Raw genomic sequence first — 23825 nt, 5'->3', positions numbered from 1 at the left:
CTCCAGCCTACTTCTTTCTCCCCATTCCTCAGTCCAGTCTCTTTCCCCCATCCTTCCTGCCAAGTGCTTCCTCTAGCCAGCAGAGTCTGTAGCATCAGGAGTTATATGTTAGGCACTCTGGTGCCTGGAAGTTTTTCACCTCTGTATTATATCTTTGGAAGGATTATACTCTTACCCTTTTTTTATTATTATTTCATGCCTTTCCAGTGATAGCTCAAGACGAACAACATAAAAATAAATACCAAATACAATAAACATAAATATTTATTTAAAAATGTTTTGTTTCCTGTCATGTAGCCAGATGGACTCAGAACAAGTGGGTATAGTGTGCTCGTGCTAGCAGTTGGAGATGGATCTAACGTCAGCACGGGTACATATACCCCCACAGGAAGTGAAGCTCTTCAGTAATTTCCGTCTTCAAAGCAGTTTGGAGAGCCTGCACGCTCGCTGAGCGTGTTTCCAATCTACTTTCTATTTTCTACTTACTAAATTTCTACAGGAACATTGAGCCCCCCACACTCCTGCGGTGATACCATTCGGTCCCTCCCCCAGTTGAGTTTCCCGAGGTGATTTCCGAGGTCCCTCGGAGGTTTAGGCCTCGGTCCGGTGGCCGAATCGCGGCAGGGACCCAGCCCCCGAGCGAGGCTTTGGCGGGCTAAGAGGCGCCTCGGTCCCGGCGTGGACTTGGGAGGCAGCGGGTGCATTCCTCAAGCGCGGCGGTGACGGTATTTCCCCTCTCCCCCCGCAGCCGGAGACCGCCCGGATTTCAGCCGGGAAGCGCCGAGGATCAGGTAAAGCACACAACTTTCACTTTTGGTCTCCGAAGTTCGAGGATCGGCGGCGTTGCCTGTATGCGGCACGCCGTGGAGGTCGCCATTTTGTTGGCCCTGTTCAGGTATTGAGCGCCCATGATAGGCGCCTGTATCGTATTAAGCGTATATTGCATATTGCTGAGCATATATTGTATTGAGCGTATATTGCTGACCACATATTATTGAGCGCATATTGTATTGAGCGTATATTGCTGACCGCATATTATTGAGCGCATATTGTATTGAGCGGATATTGCTGACCGCATATTATTGAGCGCATATTGTATTTAGCGGATATTGCTGACCGCATATTATTGAGCGCATATTGTATTAAGCGTATATAGCTGCCGCTTACTATTGAGCGCATATTGATTTAAGCGTATATAGCTGTTGCTTATTATTGAGCGCATATTATATTAAGCGCATATTGCTGCCACATATTATTCAGCGCATATTCTTCAGCGCGCAATGGAACAATCGAATGCCCTGGTGTCCCCTGCGGCGGTGCCTCCTGATTCCGGCGTGGAAGCTCTCGGCCTCTGCTCAGCATGCCAGCTCAGAGCCACGCACAGCGAGGAGCCAGACTCCCTTTGTGCCCAATGTGAGGAGGCAATGGGAGCCTCGGGCCAGGACCAGTCTCAACCAAGGTTTGTTGACAGTTCCCCAGGGGCCACCCCGGATCTCTCAGGCAGTCTCGAACAACCTGGGATCCCGGGGGACCTGGTACCCCGACGACTTGAGACCACCTCCATTTCCTGGGTGGATCTCTTTAAGGGAATCCATGCCTTTGTACAGATGCAATCAGCTTCCCGTCCAGGCCCTGCTGTTGCGGTTGCTGCTGCTCCTGTTGCTGCTCCAGCGGATCCTGCCCCTGGACCTTCGCGCCCTTATCGTGGGCAAGCACACCCGCCTCCGGGCGGTCCGGTTCAGGCGGACCCTGATGTCTTGGAGACTGAATCAGAACCATCTGATGAGGGTGAACTTCCCTAGGGGATGGAGCCATATCGAACCATGAGGCGGTTCTTTCCCAAGGAAGATCTCTCCGACCTAATATCTCAGTGCCTGGCGGAGTTGGATATTACAGGCCCCAGCACTACGGTGCCATCTACACAGAACCCTCTGCTGGAAGGTCTTCGCCCTACAGCCCGCCATTTTCCCTTCTTGCAAAGCCGCACAGCAACTGATAGATCTGGAATGGGCTGCACCAGCGGCCTCATTCAAAGGGGGGCGCGGCCTGATAGGCATGTACCCCCTGGATCCGGCAATCAAGGAGATGCTGGCGTGCCCTCAGGTAGACGCCTTGGTTAGCGCGGTGGTCAAGCGCACTACCATTCCAGTTGAAGGGGGGGGGTGGCCCTCAAGGAACCTCACGACCGGCGACTGGACGCCATCCTGAAACACACATTTGAGGTGGAAGCTCTGTCTTTGCGAATTGCAACCTGCTGCACAGTGGTGTCGCATTCCTGTTTGTCACAGGTCAGGAACAATGCTCCGGCGGCAGACATGGAGTCCGCGCTCTCGTTCCTCACGGATGCTGCATCCGACCTCGTCCTTACAACAGCCAAGGGGATCTCATCTTCTGTGGCTGCCAGGAGGCAGCTCTGGATACGGAATTGGTCAGCGGATGCTCCTTCGAAGACACGCCTCACCAGAATGCCCTTTAGGGGTTCTTTCCTGTTCGGCAGCGACCTTGTTAAACTGGTAAGCACATGGGGTGCCTCTCCTATACCTCAACTGCCGGAAGACAGGTTCAAAAGGAACCATCGCGCCTTTCCAAGGCCTTCCAGAGGCAGAAACTCTCAACGCTTCATTCCCTATAGGGGTCGCTATCAGGCACCCCGACCTCAGGACAGGAATCAGTCCTTTCGGCCCAAGCAGCAGAAGAGGGGAGCCGGCTCGGGTTCAGGCCCCAGCCGAGCCTCCCAATGAGATTCAGCCGGTCCATCTGGGGGACGGGGCCATTGGGGGCAGGTTAACCCTCTTCTACCCCAGATGGGTCGAGATTACGTCGGACCAGTGGGTCCTCGCCATCATCCGAGAGAGTTATTTTCTGGACTTCCATCAACCACCTCCGGACAGGTTTGTGGAATCTTCGTGTCCGATCCACAAGAAGGCAGCATTGGAAGCTACCTTGGCAAGGCTCCTGTCCTTGAAAGCCATAATCCCAGTACCTGCACGGGAAATGACTTCTGGGCATTCCATTTATTTCATGGTACCCAAGAAAGAGGGCACTTTCCAGCCCGTATTGGACCTCAAGTCAGTCAATCGATACTTAACGGGTCCCGAGGTTTCGCATGGAAATGCGCTCAGTCAAGAACGCAGTACAGCCAGGAGAATTCCTCACGGCCTTAGACTTAACAGAAGCCTACCTGCATATCCCGATTCACCAGGATCATCAGCGCTACCTACGCTTCAAGGTGCTGGGACGCCACTTCCAGTTCCGGGCTTTGCCCTTCGGGCTGGCCACGTTGCCGCGGACCTTCACCAAGGTGATCGTAGTGGTAGCAGCGGCGCTCAGACGGGAAGGAATCCTTGTCCATCCCTACCTAGACGATTGGCTGATCAGGGCGAAATCACGAGAGGAGAGCCATCGGGCAACCAACAGAGTGATCGCCCTTCTGGAAAGCCTGGGATGGGTAGTCAACCTAAACAAGAGTTGCCTACAGCCTTCCCAATCTCTGGAATATCTGGGAGTCCAGTTCGACACCCAGGCAGACAGTCTCACCACCAAGAGAAGATTAAAACTTCAGACGCGTCTTCGGTCCTTGATGGGAGCCAGTCGGCCCACAGCTTGGGATTACCTGCAGGTTCTCGGTCTCATGGCATCCACCCTGGAAGTGGTACCCTGGGCAAGGGGCCCATATTGCTCCATGCTCTCTCGATGGAGCCCCCGCTTCCGGCATTACTCCATGCATCTACCTCTACCGGCCAGAGTGCGGACTCAGCCACGGTGGTGGTTGCAGTCCAACCACACGAGCAGGGGGTCAAAGATGTCCTCCCCCACGTGGACTCTGCTCACCACAGATGCTAGCCTGAGCGGATGGGGAGCACACTGCGAAGAACTCACCGCCCAAGGAAGGTGGAGCAGGGAAGAGTCAGGGTGGAACATCAACCGACTAGAGGCACGGGCAGTCCGGTTAGCCTGCCTGCGATTTGCTCACAGACTGAGGAACAGAGCAGTCAGAGTGATGTCTGACAACGCCACCACGGTGGCATACATCAACCGACAGGGCGGAACCAGAAGCCAACAGGTGTCCCTCGAGAGAGCCCCGCTGATGGCTTGGGCAGAGGCGAATCTTCGGGACATCTCCGCCATCCACATTGCCGGAAGGGACAACACCACGGCAGACTTCCTCAGCAGAGAAAGCCTAAATCCGGGGGAATGGCAGCTGTCCCCCCCAGCCTTCCAGATGATTGTGGATCACTGGGGGATTCCGGACATGGACCTACTAGCGGACAGGTCCAATGCTCAAGTACCCAGATACTTCAGCCGCAAGCATGATCCGTTCTTTCAAGGGATCGACACCCTGGTTCAGCCATGGCCCCCAGGGGCCCTGCTATACGCCTTTCCTCCGTGGCCCCTGCTGGGCACCCTTACCCACAAGATTTGGAAGTACCGGGGCCTAGTTCTTCTAGTGGCACCAGACCTGCCAAGAAGACCCTGGTACGCGGACATGAGAAGACTACTGGCAGGGGAGCCCCTTCCCCTGCCTCCGCTCCGGGGCCTGCTACGTCAAGGTCCCATCCTTCACGAGGATCCGGCTCAATTCTCTCTTATGGTCTGGCCATTGAGAGAGCTAGACTGAAGAAAAGAGGTTACTCGGAGCCAGTGATAGATACACTCCTCCGAGCTCGCAAGTTTTCCACATCCGTCACCTACGTAAGGATCTGGAGAGTGTTTGAAGCCTGGTGCGACACTCATGGCATCAATCCACATGCGACTACTATCCCTATTGTTTCGGATTTCCTGCAGGATGGACTTCAGAAGGGTCTCTCCCTCAGCTCCATCAAGGTTCAGGTGGTTGCGCTGTCTTGCTATGGTCCCAGGAGGGATGGCAAGACCATTGCCACGCATCCAGATGTTTCTCGCTTCCTGAAAGGAGTCAAGCACATTCGTCCGCCACTGAAGTGGCCAGTGCCTTTGTGGAACCTCAATATTGTTTTGGATTTCCTCGCGGGATCCACCTTCAGACCCCTTCGGGCCCTGTCTCTCCGTTCTCTCACTTTGAAGATGGTGTTCTTGCTGGCTGTATGTTCAGCACGCCGCATTTTGGAACTACAAGCACTGTCTTGCCGTGATCCCTTTCTCAGGATCACTCCTGAGGCTATCCATCTTCGCACAGTTCCATCCTTCTTGCCTAAGATAGTCTCACAATTTCACCTCAACCAGACCATATCTTTGCCAACTACGGCAGGCCTGAAGAAATCAGAAGAAGGGCGTTTGCTACGCCATCTCGACATTGGCAGATTGCTGCCCAGATATCTGGAAATGACAGAAACAGTACGAAAGACTGACCATCTGTTCGTCCTTCACAGCGGGAAGAAACAAGGTGAAGCGGCCTCTCGGCCCACCATCGCCCACTGGATTAAAGAAGTCATCAGAGCGGCCTACGTAGAGGCCGGGAAGTCACCGCCTCTACAAGTCAAGGCCCATTCTACCAGAGCCCAAGCAGCATCTTGGGCGGAATCTAGGATGCTGTCGCCTGCAGAAATATGTAAAGCGGCGACATGGTCCTCGCTCCATACCTTCTCCAGGTTTTACCGTCTGGATGTCCAGGCCAGGGAGGATACAGCATTTGCGAGGGCGGTCTTACACGGTCCTCAGGCAGCCTCCCGCCCAGTCCCAGGAGTAAAGCTTTTGTACATTCCACTTGTTCTGAGTCCATCTGGCTACACGACAGGAAATGTTGAGATTACTTACCTGATAATCTTGTTTTCCTTAGTGTAGACAGATGGACTCAGCATCCCGCCCAGCTGCCTGTCTACATTGGTTTCACCAATTCAAGGTAAGCCTTATCACTTCTTACATGAGTGCGTCCACTCTGCCAGGTGTCGACGCCTTCCGGTTGGGAATGCTGGCGGTCTCCAGCTCCTATCAATCGGTCAGGGGAATCCTGTTTTCACTATTTCATTGATCGTCAGTACACATATATCCATAACAGCTTTTGCAAGGAAGATTACTGAAGAGCTTCACTTCCTGTGGGGGTATATGTACCCGTGCTGACGTCAGATCCGTCTCCAACTGCTAGCACGAGCACACTATACCCACTTGTTCTGAGTCCATCTGTCTACACTAAGGAAAACGAGATTATCAGGTAAGTAATCTCAACATTCTGCTTATAACAATGGATCGTGCTAAGTGGATTACATAAAAATAATTCAGAACAATACAATATAAAATACAATCACATACATCATTAACATACAATTGAACAATAAAATAAAAAAATCCTTAACTCCTATTTACGATATTATAATGCAAAACCTTGTAGAAACAGATAAGCTTTTGTTTCCTAAAGCTCTCAGTGTCATTAATAGCATGTAGAGTTGCAGGCAAAGAATTCCACAAACTAGGCCCATTCACTGAAAAAGCTCAGGCTCGTATTTCCTGTAATCGTGCTGTCTTGACTGTGGGGATTTATTTATTTATTTATTTAACAGCTTTTCTATACCGACATTAAAATACACATCATATCGGTTTACATAAAAACAATAGGTAGAAAATACAAATAACAGGGGGAGGGGAGGGGGAGAAATAAGAACAGGGGGTCAGAAGGGGAGACCCCAAACTTAGACAGGAGTGAAGGCGAGAGGAACTGAAACAAAGATAATTAAATGAGAGAGCGTACATAATATACAAGTGGAGCCGTGGATCGGAGGGAGGTGGAAGCATTTATATAAAGCATTTATACAAAGCCGGGGATCGGTGGGAGGTGGAAGCATTTATACAAAAATATACAGGGATGTGAAAGTTACCAGGGGGTCAGTGGAAGTCGAAGGAACAAGAATGTTAATCCGGGAAGACTTGATGAAAGAGCCATGTTTTTAACTGTTTTCTGAATTTGAAGGGGCAGGATTCCATACGAAGGTTGGGCGGTAGATCATTCCAGAGCTTAGGGCCAGCAATTGAGAAGGTGCGATTCCTGGTAGCCGAGAGGCGGGCTTTCTTGAGAGAGGGGGAACTAGCAGAGTACCTTTATGAATTGTTCTGGTTGGGCGTGAGGATTGTGTGGGTTGGAGGGGTTCATTAAGCCAGGAGGAGTTATGGTTGTAGATGACTTTGTGTATAATGGTGATGGTTTTGAACAGGATGCGGGAAGAGATAGGGAGCCAGTGAAGGTTTTTGAGGATAGGGGTAATATGATCTGATTTGCATGTATTGCTGATAATCCTTGCTGTGGCATTTTGCAGTACCTGGAGGGGTCTGATGGTGGAGGAAGGAAGGCCAAGATACAGGGAGTTGCAGTAATCTAGCTTAGATGTTAATGTGGCTTGTATGACAGTTTTGAGGTCATGGGTGTGGAGAAGGGGCTTGAGCTTTTTTAGAACCATGAGTTTGTAGAAACCTCCCTTAATAACCGAGGTGATGTGGTTTTTGAGGTTCAGGTGGGGGTCGAGTAGGACACCTAAATTCCTTACGGAGGGTTGCGAGAGGAGAGAGGTAGTCAGGGGGGTCAGTCGGTGTGTTCAGCATAAAGGTTTGGTGGTTATGTATGAGGAGTAGCTCGGTTTTAGCAGAGTTAAGGGCGAGTTGCATGGATGTGAGTAAGGTGTTGATGGAGGAGAGGCATTTCTCCCAAAAGCTTAGTGTGGTTGTTATAGTGTAGTGGATGGGGATGATGATTTGGACATCATCAGCGTAAATGTAGAATTTGAGTCCTCGATCAGTTAGGTGATGACAGAGGGGGAGGAGGTATATGTTAAATAACGTGGAGGAGAGGGAAGAGCCTTGTGGTACACCTTGGGAGAGGGAGAGACGTGAGGATTCTGATTGGCCAAATTTGACAGAGAAACATCTGTTGGTAAGATAGGATTTGAACCATAGGAGAGCAGTGCCAGAGATGCCGATGTTGGTTAGGCGGGCAATGAGGAGGTCATGGCTTATCGTGTCGAAGGCGGCGGAGATGTCGAGGAAGGCAATAAGAAAGTTTTGACCTTGGTCGAGGCCAGTGAGGAGGAAGTCTGTGAGGGATAGGAGGAGGGTTTTGGTACTTAAGTTTTTTCGAAAGCCAAACTGTGCTGCGTGGAGTATGTTGTAGTCCTCAAGGAAAGCCATGAGCTGTGTATTAACTACCTTCTCCATGATTTTAGAGATGAAAGGGAGATTGGAGATGGGGCGGTAGTTAGTTGGGTCTTTGGGGTCTAAAGAGGGTTTCTTGAGCAGAGGTTTGACTATGGCATGTTTAAGGGGGTCGGGGATGGAACCTGAGGAAAGTCAGCAGTTAATTAGGTCGGCTAGGGGTGCAGCAATGGTGTTGGGGATGGGGATGAGGTTTTTGGTTGGTATAGTGACTGAAGGATGGGATGCAGGTTTGGATTTTTTAAGGATAGTCTCAATTTCCTTAGGTGTGGTGAGTTCTATGGTGTCAAGTGAGGCGGAGTTATGGTGGGTTATGGAAGGGTGGGGAGTTTGGGTGGTTGTGGGGGGGAAACGGAGGAGTATGTTGGATATTTTGTTGTGGAAAAAGCATGCAAGTTCTTCGCATTTTGTGCTGCCATCTTCTTCAGCAGTGTTGGGGGAAAGAGGGTTGGTGAGGGCTGCTTCATAGGAGAAGAGGGCTTTTGGGTTGAAAGTGTATTGGTGGATTTTGGAAGAGTAGTAGTCAAGTTTGGTATTTTGTATGGCTAGGCGGTATGCGTGTAATTGGGTTTTGTAGGAGATGGAGCGCTGAGGGGTGGGGTCTTTACTAGTAAATAAATAGTATAAGAAGATGTAATGTGACACAAATACAAATAGTATAATAAGATGTAATGTGACACAAATGCATAAAATCACATAGATAATACAACTTTAAAAATTAGTTGCATAAAACATACACACAACTGTAAAATCTGCAAAGATGTCAGATTTAAAAACCCGGGTTTTCAAAAGTTGGCTAAAAATCAAGCTCAGATACTAGATCGAGTTACCTGAGTTTATTCCACAGAGTAAGAGGCAGCACACACACAACTCCATTCTTGAATACTAGTCAGATGGGCTTCTCGCACAACTGAAGTACAAAGAGATGCCTCTAATTCATATCAGAGTGGTTGATCTGTTTAGGCAATAAGACTTAAGATCAAAATCTCTCTCAACTAAAATTCAAACCTTAAATTTAGTATGCAGCAGTATTTGGGAGCCAATGGGAAGTCCCTTAAAATTGGGAAGATTTTCTCTCGCCATCTAGCACTGGTTAAGCTGCACTGCCATATTCTGGATCAACTGCCTCATCTGAAACTTTGGCAAACCTGAATAGAGGAAGTTGCAGCAATCAATATAATGGCAGAAAGGCATTCAGATATTTCTCATGCATATTCATCATAGAAATCCTGAAGACTAGATAATTTGTGACCCTCTAGGACTAGATTTTGTGGTCCCCGTCCTATGCACTTCCTTCTCCCATATCCTACCTCTGCTGCTCCTGAGCCACCCTTGCCACTCCATTACAATTGTCTTCTGCCTATCATTGGTCTCCACCTAATCTCCAACTATACTGATTTCATAAGTCATCTTCCCAGGAATGGTAGTATTCCTTGCTCAGCATGGTCTTGGAACTAGGGTAGCCTCGTTTTACTTGGTTTGCCCTACTTGGCTGTCAGGAAGGTCAGCAGCATGGCAATACAGGAAAGCTTGTGCTAGTCTACGCAGCTATAGCTCCACCCTCAGTGTGTACTTCTGTTTTAAAAATGAAATAAGGGGAAGGAGCAGGAGATAGAACATGAGCTTTTGTCTTCTGAACTGCCATTATGTTGACTCCCCTGTATCTGCTGCACTGCGATGCTGATTTTTGTAACCTGGACTTGGATTTGGACTAAAATTTGAGAAATTTCTCTGTGCAGTGGTTCATTCCTGTACAGAGTTCTTGAGTGGCTCTGCTGCATGTTTAATGTGCTTATGCCTGAGCACCATTCAATTCCCAGCCACCATGCTGAGAGCCAGCAGCCATTGCATTTACATCAGTTTCTGTTCATTTGTTGAGCACATGTGACACTTTTTGGGTAAATCCACATGTTTTGTGTTTTAATTCAATATATTTCATATCTCTACAACACAGGCAAGTGTCTTAAAATGGCATCAGCAAATAAACCTGGGTTTGCTATTAGCATATGAGTGGTGCTTTAGTGTTGTTTGTACAGATACAGCAGAGCAAACTGACGTCACAGCATATATACTCCTGCGTTGACACCAGCCTGCTAGTATTCTTAGTCTCCAGCAGATGATGAACGTACATCTCCCTGTGGGGATTGCTTTAGATTTTGGAAAGAGAATTTAAAATAGAAAAAGAAAAGCCCCGCTCTCTTGCAGTAATACCAGAAGGTCCCTACCCCATTTGAGAATTCCTGAGGTGATTTCCGTGGTCCCTCAGATGTGTGCCTTGGTTCTGTAGCTGGGTTTCCCGGCGTGGACTTGGCTGATTGTACAGTTTAAAGGCAGTGGGTGCAGGAAGCCAGGTGCAGCGGTGACGGCACATGCCCTTTCCTCTCGCAGCCAGAGACTCTTTCTGTACTCAGCTAGTAACGGCTGAGCTCGGGTAAGTACAAATTTTTTTTTTTTTTTTTTAAAAGGCAGAGACAGTATAGAAGGGTTTGCAGGACTTCCTCCAGTTTCCGTATGTGGTGAGTCATTCTGATGTCTGTTCCCACTCCCCTTGGGGTTAGGGGAACTGGGTAGCCTGGAAGGTTGAGCGAGCTAGTGGGCTAGGCCCTGCGGTTAGGTTTTTTTGCTTGCGCCACATGTGGTAGGCCACAGTGGCGTGTTTGCGCACTTCTGATGTGCTTTACTGCCCTCTACAGGACATCGGTGTGAGCAGTGCTTCAACTCTGCGCACGCATTGTGCACTCCATTTTGAGCACAACTTTTGCATGCACAACTTAAGCATTGTTGGTTCACCCAGACCTTGGCGCACAGTTTGTGCATGTATGTTTTGGCGGCATTTAGCTTTTGGGGCACACAAATTTTGTGCGCTTGAAATTTTTCAGCATGAGCCAGCTGGATGCACATTCTCTGTCGCCTGTGCACTGATGGCACTGGTGAGCAAGAAACCTAAGCGCCTTTTTCTCTACGTTGCTTGTCATATTTGGACATCTCAGCCTGAACTTCCTTAACTGTATCCTCCACAGGAGATGGCAGTACAATGGGTCCTGCTCCAGTTCCTTCTGGGTTTGGCCTGGATCCGGCTGCTTTTTTCTGGGTGGAGTTTTTTTTTTCATGGTTTGCAATCCTTTCTTCAAGCACAGTTCTCAGCTTTGCCCACTCCTGTCAGGTTGGACCCTCAGCTGGTAGCCCCTCCTTCCAGTCCTATGTTTAAGCGCCAGACAGGAACCTGGGTGGAACTGATGATGAGGCAGATCCTGATTCTCTGGAAGATGGGACCATGTTGCAGTTCTTTCATAGATGAACTGCCAGCCCTGGTTTCCCAAACTTTGAAGGTGCTGGGTGTTCCTGGTGCAAATTCCCTGTCTGAACCGAAGAAGAATCCCATTTTGGGTTCCTTGTGTAAAGCCTGTTTTTTGTTTTTTTTTAACCCCTGTTATGGACACCATTTAGGAAATGATTGATCTTGAATGGGCGCCCCAGAGGAAAATTTCAGAGGGTTGGGCATTGGATCCAGCGGTGAGGGAGCTATTGCATTTTCTAAAAGTGGATATGCTGGTCTGTGCCATCTCTTAAGCGAACGACTATCCCTGTGGAGGGAGGAGTGGCCCTGAAGGATGTGCATGATAGGAGGATTGAGGCTATCCTTAAGCAAGCCTTTGAAGCAGTGGCAATGACTTTACAGATAGCTTCTTGTTGCGCCCTAGTGGCACGATCTTGTCTGCTTCTCTCTCAGGAAGTTGATTATTCTGGAGTGAGTTCCAGAGCAGTTATAGAACCCGCTGCCGCCTTTTTATCTGATGTGGGCTGTGATTTGGTCTGTATCTTGGCCAGAGGAGTGGCTTCAGTGGTTGTGGCCAGGCGTTAACTCCAAAGTTAATCTTACAAAAATGCCTTTGAGGTTCACTCTTGTTTGGGAGTGAGTTGGAGAAATTGGCCAGTAAGTAGGCTGAATTCCAGTCTCTCTATTGCTGGAGGGTAAGAGCAATTGCAGTGCCCCTCTGGTATGAGGGGGTCATCTCCGGAGTTCCAAGCAATTTCGTCCCTACAGGGGGTTGACCTTTCAGAGTACTCGACCTTTCAGTAGGTCTGTTCTTTCGTCCCAGACATCTTGAGAAGAGCAGGCTCGGGTGGCAGATCCTCCCGAGCTTCCCAATGAAGGTTTGTCAACACTCCTTTAGGAACAAACACCTTTAAAACAAATCGAAGAAAATTCTTTTTCACTCAGTGCATAGTTAAGCTCTAGAATTCATTGCCAGAGGATGTGGTTACAGCAGTTATTCTAACTGGGTATAAAAAAAGGTTTGGATAAGTTCCTAGAGGATAAATCCATAAACTGCTATGATGGTAATTAATAAGCAATAATAGCTTGTGATCTATCTAATGTTTGGGTACTTGCCAGGTACTTGTAACCTGGATTGGCCACAGTTGGAAACAGGATACTGGGCTTGATGGACCCTTGGTCTGGTCCAGTATGGCATATCTTATGTTCTTAAGAGAGAGGGGGACGCCTCTCTCTTTTATCAGAGGTGGATTGAGATCACTTCGGACCAGTGGATCCTTTGGTGATACGAGAAGGCTATGCACTGAAATTTTGCAGTATTCCTCTGACATGTTCATGGTGTCTTGCCACTCGCCGCAAAAGAAGCAGGCAGTGGAATCTACCCTTCTAAGGCTCCTCTGGCTGAGGCTGTGGTTCCAGTGCCTACATCTCAAGAAGGTATGGGGCGATATTCAGTTTATTTTTTTGTGCCCAAGAAGGAGGGTTCCTTTCGTCCCATCCTGGATCTCAAATGTCAACTGTCATTTGAGGGTGACTTATTTTTGCATAGAAACATTACGCTCAGTGGTTATGGCCATGCAGTCGGGGGAATTTGACCTCCCTGGATCTGTCCGAGGCCTACCTTCATATTCCCATCCATTTGGAGCACCAACGTTTTCTGCGTTTTGCGGTGCTGGGGCGCAATTATCAGTTTCGGGCGCTGCCTTTTAGTCTAGCCCCTGCTCCCAGGACATTTTCCAAGATCATGGTGCTAGTAGTGGCGGTGTTGATAAGAGATGAGATCCTACTACACCTGTAGTAGGACGACTGGCTGATTCAAGCCGTCTCAGGAAGAGAGCCACCTGGTGACCCGCAAGGTGATTTCCTTGTTGCAGGAGCTCAGTTGGGTGGTAAACATGGCCAAGAGCAATCTTCAGCCATCTTAGTTGCTGGAATATCTGGGTGCTCGGTTTGACACGAGGTAGGACAAGGTTTTCCTGCCAGAAGTTTGAATTCAGAAATTGATGTCGCAGGTGCATCAGTTGGTGGGCACTATTTGCGCAACAGTATAGTCCTGTCTACAAGTGCACAGTTTGATAGTGGCAACCCTGGAAGTGGTGCCGTGGGTGAGGATGCATACGCATCCTCTTCAGCGCTCACTGCTATCTCATTGGAACACACAGTCTCAGGACTATTCGGTTCGACTCCACTTGCCGATAGAAATCTGCTCTTGCCTCCAGTGTGGTTAAAGGAGGCTCATCTGAGATTGGGTGTTTCCTTGACCTCCCAGAACTGGGTGATACTCATAACAGATGCAAATCTCCAGGGTTGGGGAGCTCACTGTCAGGAGCCTGACGGCCTAGGGGTGTTGGAATGCCAACGAGTCCCTCTGGAACATCAATTGCCTGGAAACCCGGATGCCAGTTGGCATGCTTGCAGATCAGCCACAGACTGCAGGGTCAAGCAGTCTGAGTAGTATTGGACAACGCAACGACAGTAACCTCATTGACAGGGAGGAACCAAGAGCCAACAAGTGTTGCATGAAATAGACCAACTTATGGAATGGGTGGAAGGACATCTACAGATCTCGGCATTTCACGTTGCAAGAAAAGGCAACATAAGATCAGACTTTCTCAGCAAGGAGAGCCTGGACCCAGGAGAATGGGTGTTGTCGGTCGAGGTTTTGCTGATAGTGGATTGCTTGGGGCCTTCCATTCTTAGACCTGCTGGTGAATTCTCACAATGCGAAGGTTCCTCGATTCTTCAGTCGCAGGAGAGATCTGTGGTCCCTGGGCATAGATGCTCTCGTACAGGTCTGGCCAGAAGACAACTTGCTTTATGCCTTTCCTTCGTGGCCCTTATTGGGAAGGATGGTTCGCAGGATCGAAGGCCATTGAGGGATGATACTCCTGGTGGCACCTGATTGGCCCTGATGACTATGGCATGCAGATCGAAATCGAAGTCTACTGGTGGAGACCTCTTCCACCCCCCCCCCCCCCTCATCTTCCTCGCGCAAGAATCTGTTGCAGCAGGAACTTGTCCTTCACGAAGATCCGACTCTATTTTGTCTTACGGTTTGGCCCTTGAGAGGGCTCACTTGTTGAAGCGTGGATTTTCTTCTGCAGTGATTGCTAGCTTGCTCCACCCTCAGAAGTTCTCCACTTCCTTGACCTATGTGCGGGTTTGGAGACTGAGGCCTAGTGTGAGGATCGAGGTGTTCTTCCTCGTTCGATTAAGCTCCTGCTCATTCTGGAATTTTTGCAGGATGGGTTACATAAGGATTGGCTCTTAACTCCTTGAAAGGTACAGGTTGCAGCTCTTGCCTGTTTCAGAGGCCCAATGAATGGTGATTCCTTATCTCATCCTGATGTGGCCTTTTTTTTTTAAAGGGAGTGAAGCATCTCTGGCCTCCCTTGAGATTACCAATTCCATTGTGGAGTCTTAATTTGGTGCTGGAATTCTTAGCGGGCCCTACGTTCTGACCGCTGCGTAGCCTTTCCTTGCGGTTGTTGACCTTGAAGACCATGTTCCTGGTGAATATATATTCTGCGCATCGAATTTCTGAGCTCCAGGCCTTGCCTTACCAGGAGCCGTTCCTTTGTGTGACTCCAGGGGCATTACAACTAAATACTGTTCCATCTTTCTTGCCCAAAGTGGTGTCGGAATTTCATTAGAATCAGTCCATTTCCTTGCCATCCCTGGATAAGGTAAGAAATGTGGAAGAGTATCTCCTCCTGCATCCCTTGAATGTCAAGAGACTTGTGCGGTATCTAGAGGTTTCGAAACCTTTCTGAAAGACAGGTCACCTGTTTTGTCCTTCATGGTGGAAGGAAACAGGGCGAACAAGCTTTGTGGGCTACTATAGCTAACTGGATTAAGGAGGTAGTCACGGCAGAGTATGTGGCTGCTGAAAAGCCCTTGCCTGTTCAGGTTAAGCTCATTCCACTAGGGCTCAAGTAGTGTCATGGGCGGAGGTTAGATTGTTGTCTCCCATCAATATTTGCCGAGCTGCGACATGGTCTTCCTTACATACTTTTTCCAGGTTCTATAATCTGGGTGTGCAGGCCCAGGAGGATGCAGACTCTGCATGTGGGGTGTTGACTGGACCACAGGCAGCCTCCCACCCTATTCGGGAGTAGGTTTGGTACATCCCCCTGGCCCTGAGTCCATCTGTCTACACGCTAGAAAATGGAAAATTATACTTACCTGATTTCATTTTCCTTAGTGAAGACAGATGGTCTCAGCTTCCCACCCTCGGCTGCCGAATGATTGTGTCGAGGGTCTTTCTGTGGGACTACGTGTTTTAGGGGATTACTGGTAAGGGTTCTTCCAGTCCCTAGATTGGGGTACATATGTTCCTTGCTTGAGTTTAGTGTTTGAATACAGTAATGGTTGACTGTTGTTAATCAAGTTTTTTGCTAGTCTGTCCACAGTTGCGTTTGAAGAGAGTACTGGCAGACTGGTGTCACTCAGGAGTATATATATTGTGACATCAGCTTGCTCTGGTTCCATCTGTTGGCAGAGGGGCATAACCCACTGGACCTGTGTCCATCTGTCTATACTAAGAAAAACAAAATTATCAGGTAAGTAGTAATTTTTACATTAATCTTCAAAATTAGAAGAATTGACAGAGAAATGTTTGGTTTTAAAGAAGTTTACCAACTGGTCTCATTTACTCTTTGACAGGTTTTCTGTTAATGACTCATCATAAGAAACTTACTGTAAAGAACTCTGCTGTTTCAAATGGATCTAGTGGAACCCACCAAAACTACTTCAAGCTTGGCAGTGCTTAGCTCATGAGCTTCTTGTGCCTTTTGGATCCTTACAAACATATTGATGGTGATCAAGGATTTGGGAAAAACTGCTTCAACTATTTTGTGATGGTGTAAATGGTTTTTATATTTTCAGGAAATTATTTTGTAAAGACTGATATAACTTTTAATACAGTTCACCTTTGTTTAATCTGATAAATGTTGGTATGCAGTTTTGCTAGTAACTATTGGTGAATCTAGGATGTGCAAGTTTGGTATGTTGTGGTGTCGTTACACTGTACATTGATGGAACGTACAGGTCTTTTGTATTGCAGATAAGTTAAGCTTTTGTAAATCAGTAACAATCTTACAATCTATCTTTTCACAAGCATATTGTAAATGGTGACCAATAGTCAGTAGGATGTTACTGCTGGACCTGCTTTGAAAATATATAATCAAGCCCTAGAATTTTATAAGCCCGCAACAGTGTGTGTAGTACTTTTTTTTTTTTTTTTTTTTTTTCCTGTTGGTACAAATTATGGGCAGCTCGATGATCTCCACATATTTTGAGAGCAATATGTCTTATAATTAAGTTAACATAGTAAAAATATGACCTGATGTATTTGCATTGACTTCTAGAAGTTTCAAGTAGAAATTAATTTTCATTTTTCAAGCTAGTAAATTTAAAAGCAATACAGTGGGTCTTTAGGGCAATAACTACAGTCACTGAAAGGGTGTTTTTTTTTTGCTTTGGTTTCAATAATGTACATTATATCGGAGGGGAGCCTGAACACGGGTGTCATGTGAGCAATACCTCACACGAAGGTATGAGTGAACAGTTGACACCAGCATTCCCCTATCCCCCTGGTAATGGTACATTTTTGTGTAAAATATTTATGAATCTTTCTGTTCCTAAAACACATTAAAAAAATATCATATGCTTATGATTTTGTGAAACTATTTTAAAGATGTATTTACCAGTCAATATGCAATTTACAAGTTATAGATATTCTTTCAAAAAATAGTACTAAAAAGTACATTGTGATTTGTTTTTTCATAATAAATGGTAGGTAAGACTGTAAACTTGCTTTCATTTATATATTTATGGTACTGCTAGATGGGTAATATCTTTTTTTTCCCCTTGACCCAGTATGTATATTATGCTGAACTTTTGAACTGGGCATGTATTTCAGTACTTAACCGTTTTGGAGTTGTTGGTGTAAATTTATTTTATATGTTTTTTTTTATTTTATTTTGTTTTTGCACAGAGACATTTAAAAAACAAATCTGAAATGTATCTGCCAAATATTCAGATAAAAATAGCATTGGTGTGCATGAAAATGCTGCATTTTTATTCAGAATCTGCCATTACAGTGTTTTTATATATGGGACACTTGTAAAAGATGGTATGTGGTTAGATATGCCAAGGACAATTATTTTCAATGGTGCCTACACTGTAAACAAGATGATTTTTAATTTCCTTGTTTTTAATTGTTTTGAATTTTCATCTGCTACGTTACTGAAACTCCATTACAATTTATATTGAGAAAAAAAAGTCTGAAAATAGTTTTTGGAAACAATGTTATGGATTAAATAAAATATTTTTATAAATGTAAAAGCAGCAAAAGATGTAAATACATTGATCCTAAGCTTTATAAAATAACTCCATCACAGTTTAAAAAAAAATTGTAGTGCTTGTCTATCCTACATAGCTGTTAGTCTTGTACATCTGTTTATAGTTAAGCTTATTTCAGTGTTTTGGGGGATTTTAAATGGTTTATGAATAAATATTTAAATTGTTAGCTTTTTATGACCCATAATTGTGTTCTTATTGTCTACAACACAGCAGATTTACAAAAGAAATGGAGATGAGATGATGGTATACTTAATTACAAGGTAGCATTGTAACAGTAGATAATGGCAGATACAGATCAATAACTTGCCTGGTTGTTCCTATCTACACTACTCTAGCCCAGCTGTCAACTGTACTTGCATGATATTGGTCCTTTATCCAAGTCAGTGTTTGTCTTCCTGCTTTTGAAGTTCTACTATCCTGAGTAGTTAACCACACACAGTCCCATAGTTAAATCAACATCTCTCTCCCCTACTCCCCCTTCCAGGTCTATTTGCCAAACCTCTTAATCCTAATCTTTCCACTGTTCTTTATATTTGTCTCAAGCATATTTAAATTCTGTCACAGTATGTGTGTCCACCACCTCTGCTAGGAAGTTACTCCAGGCATCTACCACCCTCTCAGGAAAGAACTTCTTCATGTATACTCTAAACCAGGGGTAGGCAACCTTTTAGAAATGGCATGCCAAGTTCCCTGTACGTACCAGGATCATTCCAGACGGTGGGTTATGTCCCCCGTCCAGCAGATGGAGTCAGAACAAAACTCTCAGGGGAGGTCCCATATAACCACGCCTCCCCTGTCCCAATTCTAAGTATAGTTCTGACTCCAGCAGATGTGAGCAGGGGACACTGAGGTCCCCAGCACTTGGCCTTAGGGTCTTAAGTTTTTCGGTTAATTTCTTTAGGAGGGATCAAGTACTGTTAAAGAAACCATTAATTGGTTAGAGTTTTAGCTCTTTTAGAAGTTACAACCAGGGAACAGGTCTCTTTCCCTAGTTAATAGTGACTTGCAGACAGGCTGTTTGCCGTTGTCTTCTTCTCTCATTTCCTGCCTCCTCCCGTTTTGTTCTCTTTTCACAGGGCTGGAGGTAAGTACTACTTTTTGTTCTAGGACGCCGGGGGATTCTCCGTGTCAGGGCGCTCAGGTCCGAGGGAGCACATCGGTGGGGCCAATCCCGCCCCGCCCCTGTGGTGTGAGGAGCCTCCCGACCCGCGAACACCCACATGCAGGCTCACACATATAGTCTCTGGCCTGGTCCTCTTATTCAGCTGCTAGCGAGATGGGGTTTGCTAGAGACCATAGGTCTTCTCTACTTTTGACTGCCACAGGACGGGCTGCGTGGTGGCCTGCCAAATCATTGGGTGGGCGGAAGCAGGAGTCGTGTTACAAAATGTCATCTGCTGCCGGAACCTGGCTCGCAATAAGAGCTGTGAGACTGGCCTTATGACAGCAGGAGATATTTTGTAACACAGTCCTGTAACAAGCTGCCTGCTTGATGCAACGATGGCTAGAGTTGCCGTTCGGCTCTATTCAGAGCGTACCCCTGCTACTGTGACACTAAAAATGGCACATCTGCACTAAGCCTTCCTCACACCAACGTCATATTATGACTTTGTGCTTTATTTTCCTTTTCTATAGAAACTGCACTTCTCTGAGAACAAGCAGGATGGTAGTTCTCACATGGGTGACATCAGATGGAGCCTAGCATGGAATTTTGAGATCAAAGAATCTAGAACTTTCAAACATGCCCTATTGAGCATGTGGAGCTGTAGTCACCACCCTGCCCCCTAGGCAGAGTCCCTCTGTCTTTTTTTTCTGTGGATCCCGTATGGTTGCAGGAGCTCTGTGTCTCATGGTATTCAGCTTTTCTCTCTCCTCAGTTTTTGTAAGTGATTTTTCTCCTAGGACAAACAGGATGGTAATCCTCACATGTGAGTGACATCGTCCGATGGAGCCCGGCATGGAAAATGTTTGTCAAAGTTTCTAGAAGCTTTGACCAGCATGCCGCTATCTGCATGTCCATGTGAATTCCCCCTTCAGTCTCTCTTTTTCCAAGGTTCAGTTGCCTCATGGTTCGTGGAGCTCTGTTCTTTTTTTTTTTTTTTTTTTTTTTTACTTGCAAGAAGTGTTTTTCCCCTAATATCATTGTTGGGTCCCTCTTCGCGGTAGGTTCAAAGTCTCTGTTTTTCTTCTTTGTGGTCAATTCCCGGCATTGCTTTTCGGTGACCACCGGTCATCAACCACACGTCGGGTATTTTTATGGAATCCGGCTTTCGTCAGTGCCCCTAATGCCCGCAGACCATGTCCATCACGGATCCGCATGAGGTTTGCATCCTCTGCCTGGGAGCTTCGCACGAAGTCCGTGGGAGTCAGCTGTGTGACCAGATGCCCCCCCCCCCCCCCCCCCAAAAGGCCGTTGTGCTCACCTGGATAAAATGGAGAAGCTTTCGTTCCTCGAAAATCTGCTTCATCCACACCGTGTCGGAGTAGTCAACGCTGGGGGATCGAGGGGAGTCCCTTGATATGCTCCCTCTCACCACTCCTCTGTCGTAATCTTCTTTGAAGGATCGAGGGAACAGTGATTGGTCCTCCATGATCTCACTGGTTTCCAGGACATGGGGATCCTCCACCTCCTTGGCGCCAGGGAAAGACCAGGCCGAGCACCATGGGAGATCCCACAAGCATTGATACCGGTCGCCATCGGCACGTGGCTCCAGTTCCGGTGCGGTACTGGCAGCTGCCATACTGCCACATCCTCCCACATACCTGGGAGTCCCAGGCGTTCCCCCACCAACATCCGTGCCGGGCACCATGCCACCTTGAAGGACCAAGGTATAGAGCCTGTGACACCTCATCCCCCTCCCTCAGTCTGGCCTCACTGGACTTTCAGGAGGAGTTGGACCATAGTGTGCACATCGTGGTGTCTGTGGATCATCAAGCCTCCCCCCCCCCCACCTCTGGCCCCCATGCCAGTGCTGGAGCCTCCATCATCTAGCACACAACTGGTGCCAGAGAGACCTTTGGTTCCCCAACAGCCATAGATGTCCCCCTCAGGAGCAATCCCTATCATTGGGTCCTCCGAGGAGGAAGATGCAGCCGGTGCCATGTTCCCGAGGCGTTTGTTCTACGAACCTGTGCCTGGGCCCTCTAGTCTCCCGCAATCCTCTGTTTCCCCATTACCAGGGGAACCGTCTATTCCCACGGGGCCCTCAGTGCCTCCGAAGTCATCAGGGCCAGAGCTAGGATCCTTCACGAGTATTGCCCGTGGTGATTCTGTGATGGCCTCAGTGAGGAGGAAGGGGCTTATGCGTGGGATGACTCCTTGGAGTCTTCCAAAGAGTTTTTGGATGACCCCCCCCCTCCGAGCCTTCCCTGCCAGAGGAAAAGCATCAATCTCCACCAGAGGATCTCACCTTTGCGGGGTTCGTCAGGGCCATGGCCGCGGCTATCCCTTTCCTACTTCTTACAGAGGAGGATGCGCAGCATAAGATGCTAGAAGTGCTCCAGTTTGTCAACACTCCCAAGGAAATTGTGGCGGTTCCTATCCACATCTTTAAGAACCTTCTCCTTCGGATGTGGGAACACCCGATCTCCATCTTTCCAGTGAATAGGAAGGCGGTTGCCACCTATCTGGTACAGCAGGACTTGGGATTTGAATGGCAGCACCTCCCCCGCCAGTCGGTGGTTATAGAGAGCCCACCCTCAAGAAGGCTAAATGCTCCTGCACTCATGCCTCTGCCCCTCCCAGGAGAGAACATAGGGAGCTGGATACTCTGGGCAGAAAGATTTTTCAGGGCACAATGCTCATTCCTATATTGCCGCCTACCAGTTCAATACAAACGGAACCTCTGGAAACGGGTCCAGGACATCGCAGAGAGCTTGCCGTAGCAGCTGGAGTCTCTCTCGGCTATCATCCTTACAGGGGTTAGAGGCTGGCAAACATGAGGCGAGATGCACCTACAAATATGTTCGAAACCACTGCCCGAGTAGTTACTGTGGGCATAGGCGCCTGCAGAATGGCCTGGCTCCGGGCTTCTGACCTCCACCCAGAGGTGCAGGAGAAGCTGGCAGACCTCCCGTGCACAGGTGACAACCTCCTTGGGGGATAAGGTCCGGGATGCAGTGGCCCAATTGAAAGACCACCACAAAAACCCTCCATCAGCTCTCAGCTACTTCTTTGGACGCTCCTTCCTCTGCCAGGAAATCTTCCAGGCCAAGCACCAGGAAGTCCTTCTACAGGCAGCGGAAATACTATTCACCAGCTTCTCAAGCTTGCAAGCCATGTACTAGCTTCAGGGGCAGCCCCCTTCAGCAGAGGGCACCCAGATCTCAGCCAGCACCACAGCAAGTCCCATCCACGGGCTTTTGACCAGTGGCGAGGGAGCATGAGTCGGCCAAATATACCCCCAGCACCGGATCCCCCAGTAGGAGGCAGACTCATTGCCTTCGGCCACCACTGGAGGACCATCACTTCGGACCAATTAGTTCTTACCATAGTCCGTCAAGTGTACTGGCTCAATTTCCGAAACTTCCAGAGAACTCTCCCCTCATGTCCATTGTGGGGTTCATCCTCCCAGCAGGCTATACTTCAGACAGAACTCTCCGCCCTTCTCACGATAGGTGCGGTAGAACCGCACCTATCGTCCTCAGCAAGGCCGATGGTTCTATTCAAGGTATTTCTTTATACCGAAGAGAAATGGCGGCTTGCACCCCATTCTCCACCTCAGGGCGTTGAACAAATTTCTCTTAAAAGAAAAGTTCAAGATGGTTTCTCTGGGCACTCTGGTCCCGCTCCTCAAAAGAGGAGACTGGCTTTGCTCCCTCTCTCTCAAGGAGGCTTATTCTCATATTGCTATCTTCCCCATTCTCTGCTTTGTTTTGGGGAAAGCTCATTACCAGTACATAGTGCTACCTTTTGGGTTAGCCTCAGCCCCTTGCTTCTTCACGAAATGCTTAGCGGTGGTGGCTGCGTACCTCAGGTGTCATATGGTACACGTTTTCCCGTACCTAGACGACTGGTTAATCAAGAGAGTCTCTCAAGCGGGGGCGATGAGCGGCCTCTGTCCATGTTACCCCTCTCGCCCACTTGTACATGCGGAGGGGCACAGTGGACCTTGAGGTTGCAATGGCAACAGGCCTTCCAGGACCTCAAGATCGGTCTCTCAGTTACGGAACCTCTGAAAGTGTCCCTATCCTGGTGTGAAAACCTCTGCAACTTGGAGTGGGGAATTCCCTTCCAGACTGCCCCGCCTCAGGTCATCCTCACCACAGACTCCTCTTCTCGGCTGGGGGGGCCCACGTGGACAGTCTCCACACGCAGGGTCTCTGGACCACTCACGAAGCCCGCTGCCAAATAAACTTCTTGGCGATCTGTTACACCCTCTGGGTATTCAGGGATCGGTTGTCATGCAAGGAAGTCCTGATTTGGACAGACAACCAAATTACAATGTGGTATATCAGCAAACATGGAGGCATGGGATCGTTCCTCATCTGTCAAGAGGCGGTGCAGGTGTAGTTCTGGGCTCTGGCACAAGGGATGTCGCTGTGAGCGACTTACCTGCCAGGGACTCTAAATGTGCTGGCGGACCGGCTAAGCCGCTCGTTTCAGCCACACGAGTCGACCCTCATTCCGGAGGTGGCCAGGAATTTGTCAGTGGGGTACCCCAGATGTAGATCTCTTTGCCTCCCCATTCTACTCCAAGGTGAGCTGTCGGGGGGGACGACAATCTAGCCTGCGACGCCTTTTCCCTTCACTGGGGGAAGGGTCTGCCGTACGCATACCCTCCTCTCCCACTCATCTTGAAGACCCTGCTCAAGCTTCAACAGGATGGAGGGATCATAATCCTTGTGGTGCTTTATTGGCCTAGACAGGTCTGGTTCCCTCTCCTTCGGGATCTATCAGTCAGGAACCCCATTCATCCTAAATGGCGCCTGATCTGATAACTCAGAACCAGGGTTCCCGGCGCCATCCGAACCTTCCACCAAGAAGTCTTACAGTTTGAAATGGAGAAGTTTCCTTGTGATCTTCCTTGTGAAGATTCCCATTGCCTCAGGTACAAACTTAGATTGTAAA

The 23825-nt window shown here is 48.1% G+C and overlaps 1 protein-coding gene across 1 annotated transcript in view; it reads left to right on the top strand.

The window, feature by feature from the left end:
* STK26 (serine/threonine kinase 26) overlaps window positions 1-17934 on the top strand; it is a 235924-nt gene extending 217990 nt beyond the window's left edge. The window contains exon 11 of the mRNA XM_029606686.1: window positions 16055-17934. Coding sequence (XP_029462546.1) covers window positions 16055-16079 — 25 coding nt within the window. The 3' untranslated portion in view covers window positions 16080-17934. The remainder of the gene's footprint in view (window positions 1-16054) is intronic.
* Window positions 17935-23825: the final 5891 nt, after the last annotated feature.

Source organism: Rhinatrema bivittatum, chromosome 6 (assembly GCF_901001135.1).
Source record: "Rhinatrema bivittatum chromosome 6, aRhiBiv1.1, whole genome shotgun sequence".
In the NCBI taxonomy this organism is placed as follows: Eukaryota; Metazoa; Chordata; class Amphibia; order Gymnophiona; family Rhinatrematidae; genus Rhinatrema; species Rhinatrema bivittatum.
The sequence above is the reverse complement of the archived record's forward strand: the minus strand, read 5'-3'. Positions and strand labels throughout refer to the sequence as shown.